Source organism: Nilaparvata lugens, chromosome 5, assembly GCF_014356525.2.
Source record: "Nilaparvata lugens isolate BPH chromosome 5, ASM1435652v1, whole genome shotgun sequence".
Taxonomy (NCBI): domain Eukaryota; kingdom Metazoa; phylum Arthropoda; class Insecta; order Hemiptera; family Delphacidae; genus Nilaparvata; species Nilaparvata lugens.
The window spans coordinates 22,612,423-22,629,115 of NC_052508.1; the positions used below are offsets into that span (position 1 = coordinate 22,612,423).

Below are 16,693 nucleotides of genomic sequence, written 5' to 3' on the forward strand. Positions count from 1 at the left end.
ATTGAAATTGATTTTGATTAGGACACCAAAAGAATAGATCATTTTCTATTTGAAGCATTCAAATTAAATCTATTGAACATGATTTCTTATGACTTTGCATTCACAGATTTAGTTGGGTGAAGCTATTTCAAAAATGTACCTGATTATCAATTTCATGGTTTTTATACCATTCTAGTTCATTGTGATCATTGAAGGGTTGAAGTGATGAGTTAGTTGAAGTGAATTCTACTACACAAGTATATTGTGCTTATAATGGGCTCTTCCTTATTTTCTATCGATATTTTGCTCCAGTAGAGAAAATTTAAAATGTTGGTTTTAAATTTTATAAGCTTTATAAATAATATAAATAAACGGTAATATAAATTTGATAAGTCCAGTATCAAATTAATCGATGTTGATTTTCATTGTATCGCTTTGTATCAATGTTACTTGCACTGTTTGCAATTCATCACTATTCTCTCAAGAATTAGTTTTTTATGAATTTCATGATCTGAAAATTGAAATTCAAATGCTATTTGGATGACGTTCACATTCCACTGTTTTTTTTACAATAATTGTTACGTTGAAGAGTGAGGCAGTTCAATTCATTTGGAAGTAAAAGGAAATCACAGTGCGATTTGAACAGTGGATAGTAACTTTGAAATTCAGTTGCTCAATTAATTACGGCTTAATATTTTCATTTGTAATTATAGTTGATCAGAAATATGCATTGTATATAATGTTTATATTTCAGTTTGACTTATCTCCTATCACAGTCTCGCTTTCATTCATAAGCATGATAATCCTAAATACGTTGATTACCTTAAAGATGTAGCTTATCTTACGTCCGAACAATGTACAATACAAACAATTTCCATTAAATTACTATTATGATGATGATTGGAATTTCTGCCAGTCATTGAGAAAAAGTCATTTTATGAGCCTTGAAATTCGTACCTAGAAAAAGTTGCATTATTACTAGAAATTTTGTTATTTTTACTATTTATTATAGGTACTGTACATTGATTTTTGTGATTATAGAGATCAACTACTTTATTCTGAATCAGGATAAGGATAAATAGGGAAATTGTGAGATGGGGATAACATCCATAGTTACATAGTGTAACCGAATGTGCAACAAATTAATCTACTTTCAGCTAGAAAATTTTCAACTTATCAGGAGTATAGTGTTATTTATCATATAGTATCTCAGGTAGGCCCACCCTTTTATTTTTTTGTTCACGTGATCTGATGATATTCATTCCATTATCAAGTGTTTAAATTATAAAGAGTGATGAAACAAGATAAAACACAAGAAAAGCTATGAAAAGAAATTTTGAATCTTCATTTTTCACAAAATACGGATAAGATGAAGGAGTCGGACACATAATATATCATGAAACTTCGTTGAAAAACATCAATATCTGAAACTAGAGTTATCAAAATTGTGTTACCTCTGACTCGTATGGAGAAGGCGCACTTCAAATTAATATAATAAATTCTGTGAGCAAACAACGAAATCCTGATTTTATAAAAAAAAGAAAATTGTAATATTTTTAGAGTATTGAAAAGTGAAAATCTATATAAATCAAAACAATAGACAAAATTAATTGTTTCGAGCGCCATAGTGTAAATGAGATGCAAAGTAGACAGCTGCAGTATTATTCTGTTTACTATGGTGAAGGGAGTCAGCCGCGTCGGCTGTATCCCCTTCCACAGCGTCAACTTGAATCGCAAATACATAACAATATACATCAATGGATACGCAATGAATGTGGCTACAATAATTATTCGTCACACTGTTCTTTAAAATTACTTGCTTCGAAGTTAATCGGAGAAAACAAAAAAATCAAATCGAAAAACCCCTAAGTTTTTACATTTTATTATTTTATCAAGGAAACACTGGGAAATGGATCCGACTAATATTTTAGTCCATAATGTAACGAATCGAATGACATATGATAGATTTTTTTCCGATTAATGGTTACAGAGATAATATTGATTTCCAGTTTGCTGTTTACTATAGCTAAGAGAGTCAGCCGCACCGTTCCGCGTCGACTGTTTCCCCTTCCACGGCGTGAAATCGAATCGCAAATACATAACAATATACATCAATGGATTTGCAATGAGAGTGGCTACATTAATTTTCCAACTCATTTTTCTTCAAAACTACTTGCTTTGAAGTTAATCGAAGAAAACAAAAAAATTAAATCGCAAACCCCTTAAATTTTTACATATATATTTTTATATCAAGAAAACTGTCAATTTTATTGAAAAAATGAATATAACTAATATTGTAGTCTATAATGTAACGAATCGAATGACATATAATAGAACTGTTTCCGATCAATGGGTACAGAGATAATTGATTTTCCGTGATCACCTGCATTTTTCAACTTAGAGGGTGGCTAGGGGGGAAAGCTCCAAGGGGATTTCTTGGGACTTTTGGGAGAATGACCCTTTGGGAGGGTTCTATCGATGGTGGGAAATTCAGCTTTTATTTAATTTTCGGATCGAAACTGCTTTTTTGGACCTTCATTGACTGGGCTATAAGGTCTATAGTTTCAATCAGGTACTTGTGGATGAAAATACTGCGTGAGGTCTACTGTTCATAGAACTACTAGTAATAATGAGCTATTTTCTTATAGGGTGGTCTAGTACGTATGGACTAGATAGCAGGGGATAAAGGAACTACAGATAGCACTTCAAAATTAGTTCACTTTTACCATCTATTATTATGAAGTAATTCAATAATATTATAGCTTATATTGCGCTAGTTGATTATAGTTTATTCAGTTCCATGCATATTCTTAAACAAAGCTCCAGCAGCTTCTTCTAGAGAGTACTCCGGTTATGATGAACGGGCGTAGTTTCTGCCGTGGACAGGAGGGACACATCCCCTTAATATTTGAAAAAAGAACTATCCTCCTCCAAAACAAAGTAAGTTTGAACACTCAAGTAAAAAACTTTTGGGGGAATGACCCTTTGGGAAGGTTCTATCGATGGTAAAAAATTCAGCTTTTATTTAATTTTCGGATCGAAAAAACCTTTATTGACTGGGCTATTAGGGAAATAAATTACAGCAATAGACTGGCTTCTCCACACATCTGTGTAATCACTTGTCAGCTGATCTATGATGAATAATTTTATAGTCTGATTTTTACTCTAATATTGGCGTATGAAGGAGGCTCCTTCTTCCTTTTATGCTAGTAGTTCTGTGAACAGTAGACCTCACGCAGTATTCTCATCCACAAGTACCTGATTGAAACTATAGACCTTATGGAAATACAGCAATAGACTGGCTTCTCCACACATCTGTGTAATCACTTGTCAGCTGATTTATGATGAATAATAATTCTATAGTCTGATTTTTTTTACTCTAATATTGGCGTATGAAGGAGGTTCCTTTTTCCTGTTATACTAGTATCCTTGAAATGCAAAATTTCCAAAAACCTTGTATATACGTCGACGTGCAATTAAAAAAGGAACATACCTGTCAAATTTCATGAAAATCTATTACCGCGTTTCGCTGTAAATGCGCAACATATAAACATTTAAACATAAAGAGAAATGCCAAACCGTCGACTTAAATCTTAGACCTCACTTCGCTCGGTCAATTATCATTGCTATGCTATTGAAGTGCTTGCTATTCTTTCATCTCTTATAAATTTATCGACTTACATAGTACAATATACCGTAACGAAAAGATGGCATTAGATGCTAATTTTTGTGGTAACAAAAAAATTCAGGTTCCATTTCGGGGGGGATACATCCCCTATCCCCCCTGGATATACGCAACTGCTTTCAAAGGTTTTTTAAATGATACTAATCATCGTATATCCACAAAGGGACCAATGAGTTGATCGACGTTGATAAAATCACTTTCAGTTTCAATACGTAATTATTTCGTCTCCTTGTCCTATCATAATCAATAATGTATGTGAGGGTATTTGGTCGAAAACAAAGTGAAATTTATTACCACTTCAATATTTGTTCAAGTCGAGCACACTAGCGCAATGCACATTAGTAGGTATGAATTTAATTTATACAGTCTCAATATTGAATTCTCAATCATCCTATTTAACAATTACAATATTCATATTTCATATTGTCCAAATTCAGACCGAATAATTCAATACTCGTGTGTTGATGCAAATGAAGTTTCAACAATCCTATGAGTTGATGTGTTCACATATTTTAGTTTTCTATTGAATTGACGAATGGAGCATGGCAAAGACAAACTTCCTTAGCACACAATATTTAAATACAGATAAAGATACGCTGGATATAAATTATTAATTATCATGATCAAATCAATCTGAATCCAACAAAGTAATAAATTAAAAGTATCAATAAGGTTATCTTCATTATAAAAAATGAATATTATTGAAAATAATAAATAGAATAAGAGAGTTCAAAGCATTGCGAGGTATACATGATGAGGGGGGCAGTAATAAAAAGGTCTGTGTTCTAAACACATTATATTATATGCATGAATTATTGAAATGAAATACTGATTACCAATTAACATGCACAGAGAATCTTAAGATATAGGTTCTAGAAAAACAGGAATGAAGTGATTGAAAAATGAGAGCAATTGTGTGAGGAATTTGATGGAAGATGGAACAATATCCTTCACACCATGGCTTACTTTAGATAAATGCTGGAACGCACAACTTGGCAACGTCGCAGCCAAGCTCAGCTTCAGGCCGAGCAAATTGAAGTCAATTGGGTAGACTCCCGATTAACTACCTGCTTTATGCCCTTTATCAAATATCAATACTGAGAAATTCAATTCATATAATATTAACTGATAGACTAATTTTAACTTTAGTTCTAGGAGGTTCAAGTATAATGCCTAGCTTGGCAATATATTTCCAACTGTACTTACTTTCTGTGTCTGTATTTCCTACGAGCAATTTTAATGATCAAATGTATTTCATTAATAGATGAAAGTATTGAATAGTACCTTCTAAATGTAAAATAAAAATATGAAAGTCGAATATTGTCTTCTTTTTAAGAAACTTCTGAATTTAATGCATTCGCTTTTTGTGCATCTAGCCTATAACTAACTATACACCGTAATGATAATCGATAGTTCAATAATATCTATCGAAGGGAATATATTCTACTACCATTCAGTTTTTGTTCGTAGTAATATCTATCATTCATATTAAAACACATCATCAAGTACCTTACCGTTTATTATTTTTTTTTCTTTTAAAACAAGACTTGTTTCAACTCATCTTTTTTTATCTAGGAAAAATGGCTTTAGATGAGTTGGAACTAGTCGTGTTTTGGAAGAAAAAAGAATAATAAAGGGTAAGGTACTTGATGATGTGTTTTAATATAAATGATAGAGTACGGTAGGCCTACTTGAAGATACGGTATCATCTTTTGATAATTTCAAAGTATGATAGCTTTATAAAAAGAAGTGATAATTCATATTAATAATTAATTGATAGGTTATTGAAAGAATAAATTGCTGGAATAATGATAATTCATTCAACTTTGTTCATTAACTCAATTATATCCAGGCATAATAGTCTATCTAATCTATCTATAGTAGGCTGTGTTCACACACGTGTTCAAGATCATCTATTTTCATGGAAGTTTGTCAAAAAGGTGCCAGCAAGTTGGACTATACGGCTGGATCAGATAGTAGCTTGAAACAAGGATATGGAGGTAGAGACCCGTCGACCAATGGGGGCGAGCGCTGCTCTCTTCTGATTGGCCGACAACCCCTCGACTCTGTCGTGGACTGGGAAGGGAAGGGCTCATAGTTGGGGCACCCAGCCGACAGCCGCCCTTCTTATTCTAAGCTCACGCTTCGACACGGTATCATGCTCACTCTAACGCACTAAAACTCCTGCACTATAGTAAGCTACGGCTCAACGGCACACAACAATCGCTTGCTTATGAGATCTCTTTAGAACTCCTAGAACACCTTACACCTGGTCACAAATTCATATCTGATTTAATTTCAAATTTATTTGATTGTAACATCTCATCTATAATATGAATAAAAATCGAATCTCAAATTTTGACATTCAATAACTTTTTTATGTGTGAACCGAATTTGATGATTTCTTTTAGTTCTGTTCGTTATGTTCAGGACCAGGTTTATGGCCTATCAAATTTATAATCCGAATTTAGGACTCTTTCCTACGGTCCTTCAAAGTTTACATGTAATCCTTATGGGAGAAGATTTGTGAGCTGGCCCAATACCTACTATTACTCTTGAAGTAATAGTAGGTACTAGCCGTCAGGCTCGCTTCGCTCGCCATATCCGCCCCCTGGACCCCTGACTGGATCATCCATGAATGAGATCAGCAGGCTCGCTTCGCTCGTCTGCATTTTTCATTTGAGCATTTTTATCATATGTTAGGACAATCCAGTCGGGGGTCCAGACTAAACGTCTGGCTAAACGGATATGGCACGTGAAGCGAGCCTGACGGCTAGTAATATAATATTCCCAGGATTGAAGTAGCAGTGCCCAATAAATTTTCCCGCGATAAATGCATTTAAATCTTCAACTTGGTACCAACCTAACAAAGTCAACTCAACTTAATGCCAACCTGACAAAATTATTAATTTAGTTGCCAGTTAACAACTGTTTCGAAGAGGTACTCTATCTAGATTATAGTTCTATAGTAACATATGATATGGAAATTTCAATTATAATATTAAAAGATTGGGAGAAGAAGAATATACATGCTAAAAGACGAACTTTAAACCCTTAAAAACAACCCTTAGAGTTAAAATATTGCCAAAAGATTTCTTAGTGCGCCTCTAAAGGGCCAACTGAACATACCTACCAAATTTTGAACGTTTTTGGTCCAGTAGATTTTTAGTTCTGCGAGTGAGTGAGTGAGTGAGTGAGTGAGTCAGTCAGTCAGTGAGTGAGTGCCATTTCGCTTTTATATATATAGATTGGCTGGCCACACACAGAAATAAAAATCAGCTGTTATAATCATTGCTTCATACAACAGCCGTCGGTAGATAGTGGACAAGAGTAAACTAAAAAAAATCTGGTGTGGCGCACTCACATAACTTTCCTTGCCGTTATGAAAATTGATCACCCGACGCTAGTGTTCCCGCGCATCTCAAGTCTACTATTCAAAGATCTGAGTCAGCTGGTGACAGGACAATAACGCTGGAGACACGCAAGGTCTGCTATCTCTTCATAGTGAATGATTTAATAGAATCAACATTTGCCAATAGTTTGCAATTGAACAATCATATTTTCTCGAATTTCGAGCTTATTTTCCTTGAACATAAATTGTAGAGATTTTCATGCTGAATCTTTACCACTCGAAATTCTTTGTTTAAATTGTATCTGAAGCCTGATAATTGTGAACCTAAAATCAAACTTTGCATAGATGGGGTGGAGCTCCTGAAATTTTTACAGATATGGGACTTGTGGCAGTTGATATAACTTATCAATGACTATTTTAGGTATGGATTTGATCAAAATCGTTGGAGCCGTTTTCGAGAAAATCACGAAAAACCCTGTTTTTGACATTTTAGCCGCTATCTTGAATTGCATTTGATCGAAATTGTCCGTGTCGGATCCTTATAGTGTAAGGACCTTTTAGTTCCAAATTTCAAGTCATTCCGTTAATTGGGAGATGAGATATCGTGTACACAGACGCACATACACTCATACACACACACACACACACACACACCACACACACACACACACACACAACACACACACACACACACACACACACTCACACACACACACACACAACACACACACACACACACACACACACACACCACACACACACACACACACACACACCACACACACACACCACACACACACACCACACACACACACACACACACACACACACACACATACACACACACACACACACACATACACACACACACACACACATATACAGACCAATACCAAAACCACTTTTTTGGACTCAGGGGACCTTGAAACGTATAGAAATTTAGAAATTGGGGTACCTTAATTTTTTTCGGAAAGCAATACTTTCCTTACCTATGGTAATAGGGCAAGGAAAGTAACAAAATGACTGTTCTGTGTGTAACCATCCAGCAGTACCGCCTCAGGTTCAAGACTTACATGCTCTAAAGACATTGCTTTTTTGCATAATTGTGCTGTTTTCGGTGTTCAGAATTAATTGATTTTTAGTAAATTATTTATTTTGTAGTTTGATAAATATCTATATAAATAAAATGCCGCATCGCGCCTCCTCAGGTGTGCATCCAGCTAAAGTTTGTCATGAGATGCATTAAACTATTTGGCGGTACGAAGTTCGCCGGGCCAGCTAGTTGAGAATGATCTCTAAAAAGACATCAGTGTATATAGAAGCAGATGATGATTGTGGTTGACCAAGTGGTATCTACTCTTTCTCTTTCACAACTTCTATAGTGAGTTCCACGTTATAAGGGCAGTGTTTGATTAGCAATTGTATTGCTAATACGATGAAAGAGGTTTTCCCTTTCCAATTTCTGTGAAATAGGTTTATATAAAAAAACCAAGGCTTGAGAGAGAATAGATGAATAATACTTGAAATGATGATAATGATCAACTTGATGGGTTGTTTAGGCAGTCACATTAACAATAATGTAGTTCAACAATAATTGAAGTCGGGTGGGGATTGTTCACGCCACTTCGAGATCTTCTTCGGTGTCGCTGTGATGATGCAGTGACGTCACATCTGGCAATGGCGCCAAACTTCTGGCTAATCCTGATTGTTCTTCTTGCAGTTTGCGCAGCCGCTCTTGCTCGTCGCGTTTTTGCTTCCGCCATTTGGCTCGTCTGTTCTTGAACCACACCTGCACACAAAAGCAACACAAATATTGTTAGGGCTTCAAGACATGGATGAGTAAATATGATGAAATGGTCAATCATTGGAAGTGAACAAGTTGTATTCTGTCCCAAAGAAATTGACAAATTTATTGAAGATGGATGAATGATCTCGTTCTCTCGAGCTTAAAAGCTTCTTGTAAGTTCTAAAGTCAGAACACTACAAGAACTCCTGATTGTGGGCTAACCAGAGTTATACACAGACTTTCTCGTCTAGAGTCGGCCTACACATACTATAGTTATGCTACAGAAAATCGTAACTCTAGGTAAATACAAAATTGAAGAAATCTATATTTCGATCTTGTTGTCAGTAATGGGAATTGGCTGATTCGAGAATTCTAAATTATTTTGATGAGATTTAGTCCAAAACCAATTTATTCATTCAAACGTTTCTAAAGAAAACGCAGTTGGACGCATCGATGGACATGTCAATTACAAATGCATTGAAGAATGCCCGGATTTCTGTGTCTGACTCGATGCGTTCCATTCTATAGTGAGGTCCATGTTATAATGGCAGTGTTTGATTAGCAAAGGTATTGCTATCCTTGTCTATCATTCAACAAAGCGGATAGAGTTATCTCTTTCTCGCTTTGCTGTGTTGCCAGATCGTTTTTTAACAATGTAGAAATATAATTATTTGAAAAAATATTTAATCTTGATTATGAAATCATTGAAAAATATAATTTCTTGGTTGATAAAATATAGCTGATTATTTTAAACGAAAATGAACAGTTAATATTACATCAATAAACCGGTATCTGTACCTTCTATACAAGACAGAGGATCGGCAACGTTGCTCTCCTATCTTTCTCCACTGCCATTATAATGTGGACCTCACTTTAGAACTCTTTTCATTGGTTCAGTCACCAGGTAGGTCTACTGGAAAAGGCTGTTTTGGGAAATAGACCAAATTTATCGTACAATGATTCTGGAGTTTTAGAAAACTCAAATACAAAAAGATGACCTTCTAAACCTGTGGTTTTTTACATGGTGATACTTCTTTTCAAGAGAAAACACTTTCAAGAGGCACCAGCGTCGGGATTTTCACCCTTTCTAATTGATTTTTTTTAAATTTTATGAACTCGTATTTATTACTCGGATAGAATATTCCGCTTAACCTTCTAGTCGTGACCCTGGGTCCCTGGGACCCGGGCAATTTTTGTTATAGTTAGTTTATGTTTATGTTAGTTATAATTTTGCTTTCGTTTGCTTTACTGTCTATTGACTATTGTGACCCATGTAAATTCATGTCAGTAGACACTTAAACTTGATGTAGAGTGTTAGTGCTCTGTGACTTGTTTTCGTGAAATGACGTTTCTGGGTCCCAGAGACCCAAGGGTCACGACTAACTTTTTTCATTTTTTCCAAATGCACATTTTTATGCAATAGTGATTGGATTCAAGCAGTCAATATGTTTATTTTGAACAGATACTTCGTAGAATGTACAAATTGACTTCTAGCACTCTATTTCAATGACATTAGTGATACTAAAAATACATTCATAGTTCAAGGTAAGAATACTGACCCGGAGTGGGATGATAGTGAAACCAATGAACTTTAGGTAATCCCAGGAATACTAAATCCCTTTAAAGTGAACTTTATGAGACCTTATATATTTTTAATGTTTCTAGTAGTGTTTCAGGTTTTAGGATTTATAATAGTATTCATCACTATAATTTCATAAGTTCTGCAAAGATTCAACATGAAATAATTGATGGTAGGGTAAAAACTACCCTAAGAGAGAACTCTGACCTTCCAATTTTTTCCTATCTTTCTAGTAGTATTGCATGTAAGATCCATCATAGTATTCATCACTATAATTTTTTGTTCACTTTATATAAAATAATAACCAAACGTTACTTTTCACTACCCAAGAAATACAAGGTTTCACAAATTTATTTTTATAATTATAATAAAGATCGATTTCTGCTTTACACAAGTGCTCAATGCGTTCATCAATAACCCTTGGACATATTAGAATCATAGAATAACATTATATCTTAAAATCTATTGAAATATTCAATATGGAAGAAGTGGGTCCCTGGGACCCAGGGTCACGGGACCTAGAAGGTTAAAAATGTTATACAATATTTTTCAGAATACTATATAAAATTGATTAACATGTGAAATAATTACATTTGATAAAATAAGAATGAAGATTTTACTGAACTTTGGTATGGAAATTGTATTTAACAAATTGCAGTTATGACTTCATAATGAGCTGTTGCTTTTTGATATTAATTTTGGAATTTTTGGGTTGGAATTTTGTAATATTTTAACCATTTCTTCTTCAGTCAGAAGGCCGGAAAAATGTATTATAAGATAGGAATGGATCATTGTGATGTGTGGGTCTGTCTCGCTCCCTCTCCACCACGCGAGGGTGAGTGAGAGAGAGTGAGAGCGAGTGAGAGATACCCTCTCGGCCGATCGAGTATCATTTGGTGCGTGAATGCTCTCAATGCATCCAGAAGTCTGAATTATTGGCGTTCATTGGCGAAGAATTTCACCCACAACATGAAAAGTGGCCCTCAACTTTTCGTTTCGACCGACTTTTCCTCTTCGTTTCACATTCGCTCCTCTTTGTCGGTCTCTGGACAGCCACCTGTTCTCTTTCCAACTCTTTTCGCCTCTTTCCAAGTTACCGACTCCAATTTTCTGCTTGGAGAGAATTCCTTGGCCGACAGAGCCCGCCGCACTGCTGAGGCTATCGGTGCCTTCTATTCTCACCCTTTACAAAGGCAACTGTGTTAAACTATTACAGCGCCGCTTCACCATATCTTTGCAGCTCCTGCTCCGGCTTCATGGGTAGTCCAAACTCAACACATCATTTCCACCAAGACCGCAGTCTAAACGTTGTAGCTCAAAGTTCCGAAATTTATAGAGTTAATATCTGGAAAGAAATGGAGAATTTGATTTCTAAATCAGGAATAGATTAAATTTTAGGTGGTTGTTTATTTTTCTGAATATTTAATGTCTTCAATAGCCCAGCTAAAATAAAAAATAGTTACTACAGTATTTATTCATTTTTAAAACAGAATAAAACCGATCGCTCAAGAAAACCAACAACATGATGTGAGTTTTCAAAGCCAAAGACAAAACTGTCTCAACTAATTTTCAGCTCGACCAATAGAAGAAAACTTGGGTAATGCGTTTGAAATATTATTGATAATGTTCTATATGGTAAAGAATTTGGTGATTTCTTTGATGCACATTGCAGATGGCTCCTCATAGAACTGCAATTTTCAACGGCCTTTCCTAGTTGTAGCTTCTCGATTGTGGAACTGACTACCATTTCATATACAGTTCCAGCCTCTTCTATAAATTCATTCAAATCCCGTTCATCTCTTCATTTTTTATTGAGGGAGAACTATAAACATCAACTCTTCTTGATCTATTTTCTCTTTTCTTTTCATCGTATTTTTGTACCTTCTATTATTCCTATTCTAATTTTAATTTATAATTAACATTTTGATTATCAATATTTTGTTTTTGCTATTATATAGAGAAAATTAGAATAAGTCTTATTATCATAATTATTACTTTTACTCTTATGCAGCTACAGTATGAGATTATTTTGTATATATCTATTTTCTTCACTTTGCATTTATTGATAAAGAAGTTTTGTTTCAATAGGCTCAAGCGTAGAAACAATTGCCATATCATCAAATAAATTTCAGCCTATTTCAAATTCAAGTAAGTTAGTAAATCCCAAGTAAGTTTTTATTGTGAAAATTATAAAAAAGGAAAATCGATCTTTAATATACGTTATTGTAACATCAATAGTAGGCCTAGTATTTAGTGTACTTACTACGCTTATCAGTAAGTTATTATTTTTCCATAGTGTTATGAATGCATCGATATCGGGCATCAGGCGTTCTATTGTGAATGATCATTCCAAGGAGCAGTTTCAATGGGTGTCTAATCAGAATCCAGCAATCTGCATTATTTTTCATGGTTGTAAAAAATATTGCTCGATAGGTTATGGAAGCAATAAAATGTAATTGAATAGGCTGAATTTGATTATTCCACTACAACAACGAAGAAATTAACAGGTTACGGCGGATCAAGGAGATAAGGTTATTTGAATGTCACACTTAAAAGCTAATCGAGTGTTGAAAGTTCTTTAAAACGTATTGTGATATTTCACGGTGTTTATAATATGATGCCTAATTAATTATTTACACCGATTCCTCCATATCAACTATCAAGATGTTATTTCCAATTGATTAGTTTCAATTATACCTCACAATGAGAAATTGATAATCTGTTGAAATTAATCTTACCAATGTGATAATGTGCTGGAAGCAGAACAGAATTAGGTTAATGCAAGGAAGCGTAGGTAGAGACCGTGTATGTCAAACTAGCGTTATGTATCCGCAGAATAAGGATTTACGCCACTTTAGAATACGTTTTAATCAGCATGCCAAAGAGAAAGAAACAATACATTGTGTTACATTGGTAAGTTTTACATTTTTTGATCTAGTTTGAATTCTTCTTTTAGGATTATTTCTAGGAAGATTTACTCTCAGTCTGTTCATAACGGAATGATGAACAACAATTTCACCTACATAAACTTCTTTGCTACCGAGTCATGTATCCGAATATAGCCTACATAGTTGAGTTCAGGCCTATGTGATTATTTTAACCCTGAAGTTACATGTCAACCATTTTATTCTAATCGATTTGATTTTATTTCATTTCAGTGGATTCCAATAGATTACATTTTTCTACCAAATTTTACCAGGTCGATAAATGAAATTGTTGGGTTTCTAATGAATTAATGAATGCAGAACACAGACTATTTAGTTGAAAAAAATTATAAACTTTAGCCTACTTTAAAATTATTTCTAATTTCAAATATAGTATATTTAATAAATACGTAGCCTATATGTATATATTAATTTTGAAATATTGGTTCAGGAATAGTAGGCTAATTTCCTGCTCTCTAATTCACCTTGGTCGTTCAAGATTTATTATTATTATTTTTTTAATTTTTGCCAAATTACTTTCTTTGCTAAACACAAGAATTCTGGAAAAATGAGAGTGGGGAACGAGAGGAATTCCGTTCAATCTATGAATTATTATGAGCCTTTATTGACGAATCTGTTGATAATTTATTAATTGAAATAATATTCACCTGTTAACTGAAATCAGTATTTACTGCTAAAGTTGACATTCCACTGTGAGAGCAGCTTTCGGTCATTCAACAAGGCCGAGCTCATCCATTTCATCCAAGAAACTGAGACAGATAGTCCGCGAGTCGATTAGAAGCGTTGTCTCTTCAGCAGGAGACATTCCCCTTTCCCCGCGGGATATTTGTCCACTGGATAAACCAAGAGCGACCGGAGCAGTCCGAAAAGCTCTGCGGTCGAATTAAAACTCCTTTAATTCTTTATTTTCAGTTCCGCTGCTACCCCAAGTCCCCGAGGAGCCCGTTCTTTCCTCTAAGTCCCCTCTTATCTCCTCACTTATTTGCTGAAGTCGTCGGCTTCCCTCAAACTCACGTTTTTTCCTTCCTCGGAACTTCCTGACTCACTTCTGATTGTCATCTCTTTTTACTTATCAATCCTACTGTTATCGTCTTCTCTCCCCTCATCCGTTTCCCTCACTGACCCTCTCATTCTCCTTTTTTGTCTTCCATCTTCCTGTTCTCTTCTAATTTCTGGTTGCCTTGTCCTCTCTCTTCATCTGATAGTTGTGTTTGAGTTCAACTCCACTCGGGGTCGTATCCTAAGTACTCGCTCAATGTGCAAACACACTGACCCTTGGTTGAGGTAAACACTCTCAAGACTCTGTAACTAGGTAATGACTTTTCTTTTCTCGTTCTAATTTTTCCGCTCTAATTTCTCAAAGCCATTCTAAATTTTTTATTATTCGAAAGTTTGTGCTTCATGTGGAGTTTTGGAGGATACGAATCGAAAGATTATATGCTATGTTCAAATATTATATTCTATTTCTTCTATGGTGTAAAGTGATAATATCGCAAGAACTAGAGTTTCATAAATAGTACTTTATACTCTTAGGATCGTACTTTGAGGGTGAAAAATCGTTAACATCTCAATGGAATGTATTATCACGAAAAGTAGACTACAGAAAATCTCCAAATACTATTTTCTGTAAAAAAAGGTTAGTGTAAATAAATTATGATTTATTATGGATATTTGGATGAGTATTGTTAATAAACCAGGTTCTTCTATATTTTGAATGGAGTACAGAACTTTCATGTTTCAGAAATCATCAGAAGTAAAGTTGATATAAAAGATACACGTTCTTATAAGATAAAACCAGAAGACTTTAAACACTGGGTGAACTGAACAGCGAGAAGCATGGAGGTTAATAGAGTGTCAAATAAGTAATTATTGCACATACGAAAAGGCACACACACTACAAATACATACAAGGATTCACAAACACATGCACACGCACGCGAGAGAGCACACCGCTGAAGAGCAGAAAAGGCACGCTTTAGCTTGTATGTGAGCACAATAGGAGCTGTATAGTAAGTTTGTTTACTCGGCTAATGGATGGATGTAGAGAGAAGGCTGAGCATTACGAAGTAAGGCCGGTGTAGCTGTGCCTCTTCTCCTACTTCTTGGCTCCTATCTCATGAAATACTTACCGACTTTGCATGTGATGTCGGCAGGGTGGGTGGGTGAGGGTAGCAGCGTCAAATCTCAGCCAGCGAGCCCTCTAAACGTTCAAAGTCAAACAGGATAATTGGGCAAAAGGGGGCGAAACTCAATCCGACAGGGGGTTGTTTTTCACAGGCGGAAAGTGAAGCGGGGTGGGGGAGATCCCGCCCATTTTTAGGCCCTATCTGGGGGAAACAGCCGGTCAGAGGGCTGAGTCTCGGTGGTGTGATCCAGTACCGTCAACCCCCTCCGACTGATAACTACCCTTACAGCGCCTGATCCATCGCAACGCCGGCATACGTGATAACAACTGTCTGTATTAGCCGCTAATCATAGCTGGAGAATATAATTTCGAAAATTTTCAATAAAAATTGGGATAAGCAATACGAACAATACCATATCAAACATTAATAAATTACTCAGAATCAATTGGAAAAAAACTTTGTGAATTTATTTTGAAAGAACAATTTTTCAATAAGACATCCATTAATTGTTGAAAGAACTGTTTAAAGTTATCGTGAGTTATTGTTGAACTGTGAATATCATTTGAATAGAACTCTTCCTAACACTTCCTGCATCTCTAAATGATCTCAAGTGATTCAGTGTTCTTCTGTTGGGTGCCAGAGACAATTACATTTTGAAGTGAGTAAATCTCTACAGATTATCGTTCTTGTTTGAAATTAATGCATGGATATCAATGAGAGAGAAATAATGGAAAAGACTTATTTACATCATCAATATTGTAAATGGAGAAGACAATAGAAATTTGTTTGTTACAAAGATTACTTCTTCACAGACAGTAATATAATCAATACCTTGATTTAGTTATAACCATATACTTGGATTACACATTTATCCGATTATAAGCGATAGGCTTTCATACGATTTTGAGCAATTCCTCCATGAAACAAAGATATTATCAATATCTATCGAATGATACGATTACTCTTCTTAGACTTTACTTAGGATTGGAATAAGAGTTGAAGCACAGAATACTTCTGTTATGGAAGTTTACTTGGGAAACTGAGTTCTCAGTTCAGAACTATAAAAAAATCGAATTTTTTGAACTTAGATAGGCTCTCTATAGTTTTTCGGTTATCCGAAGACGATGAATACCTTGTTGTATTCCTTGCATACTGTTTTTTTTCTAGTGATAATCAAAGAAGGAACGAGCATCATAAATTAATTATTGCTCTCTCTCAATGGCTTTTCTAGATAACACAGC

The 16,693-nt window shown here is 35.0% G+C and overlaps 1 protein-coding gene across 1 annotated transcript in view; it reads left to right on the forward strand.

Moving 5' to 3' along the window:
* Window positions 1-13,204: 13,204 nt before the first annotated feature.
* The window catches only part of LOC111052114 (homeobox protein goosecoid), a 55,171-nt gene continuing 51,682 nt past the window's right edge, over window positions 13,205-16,693 (forward strand). The window contains exon 1 of the mRNA XM_039429422.1: window positions 13,205-13,294. Coding sequence (XP_039285356.1) covers window positions 13,205-13,294 — 90 coding nt within the window. The remainder of the gene's footprint in view (window positions 13,295-16,693) is intronic.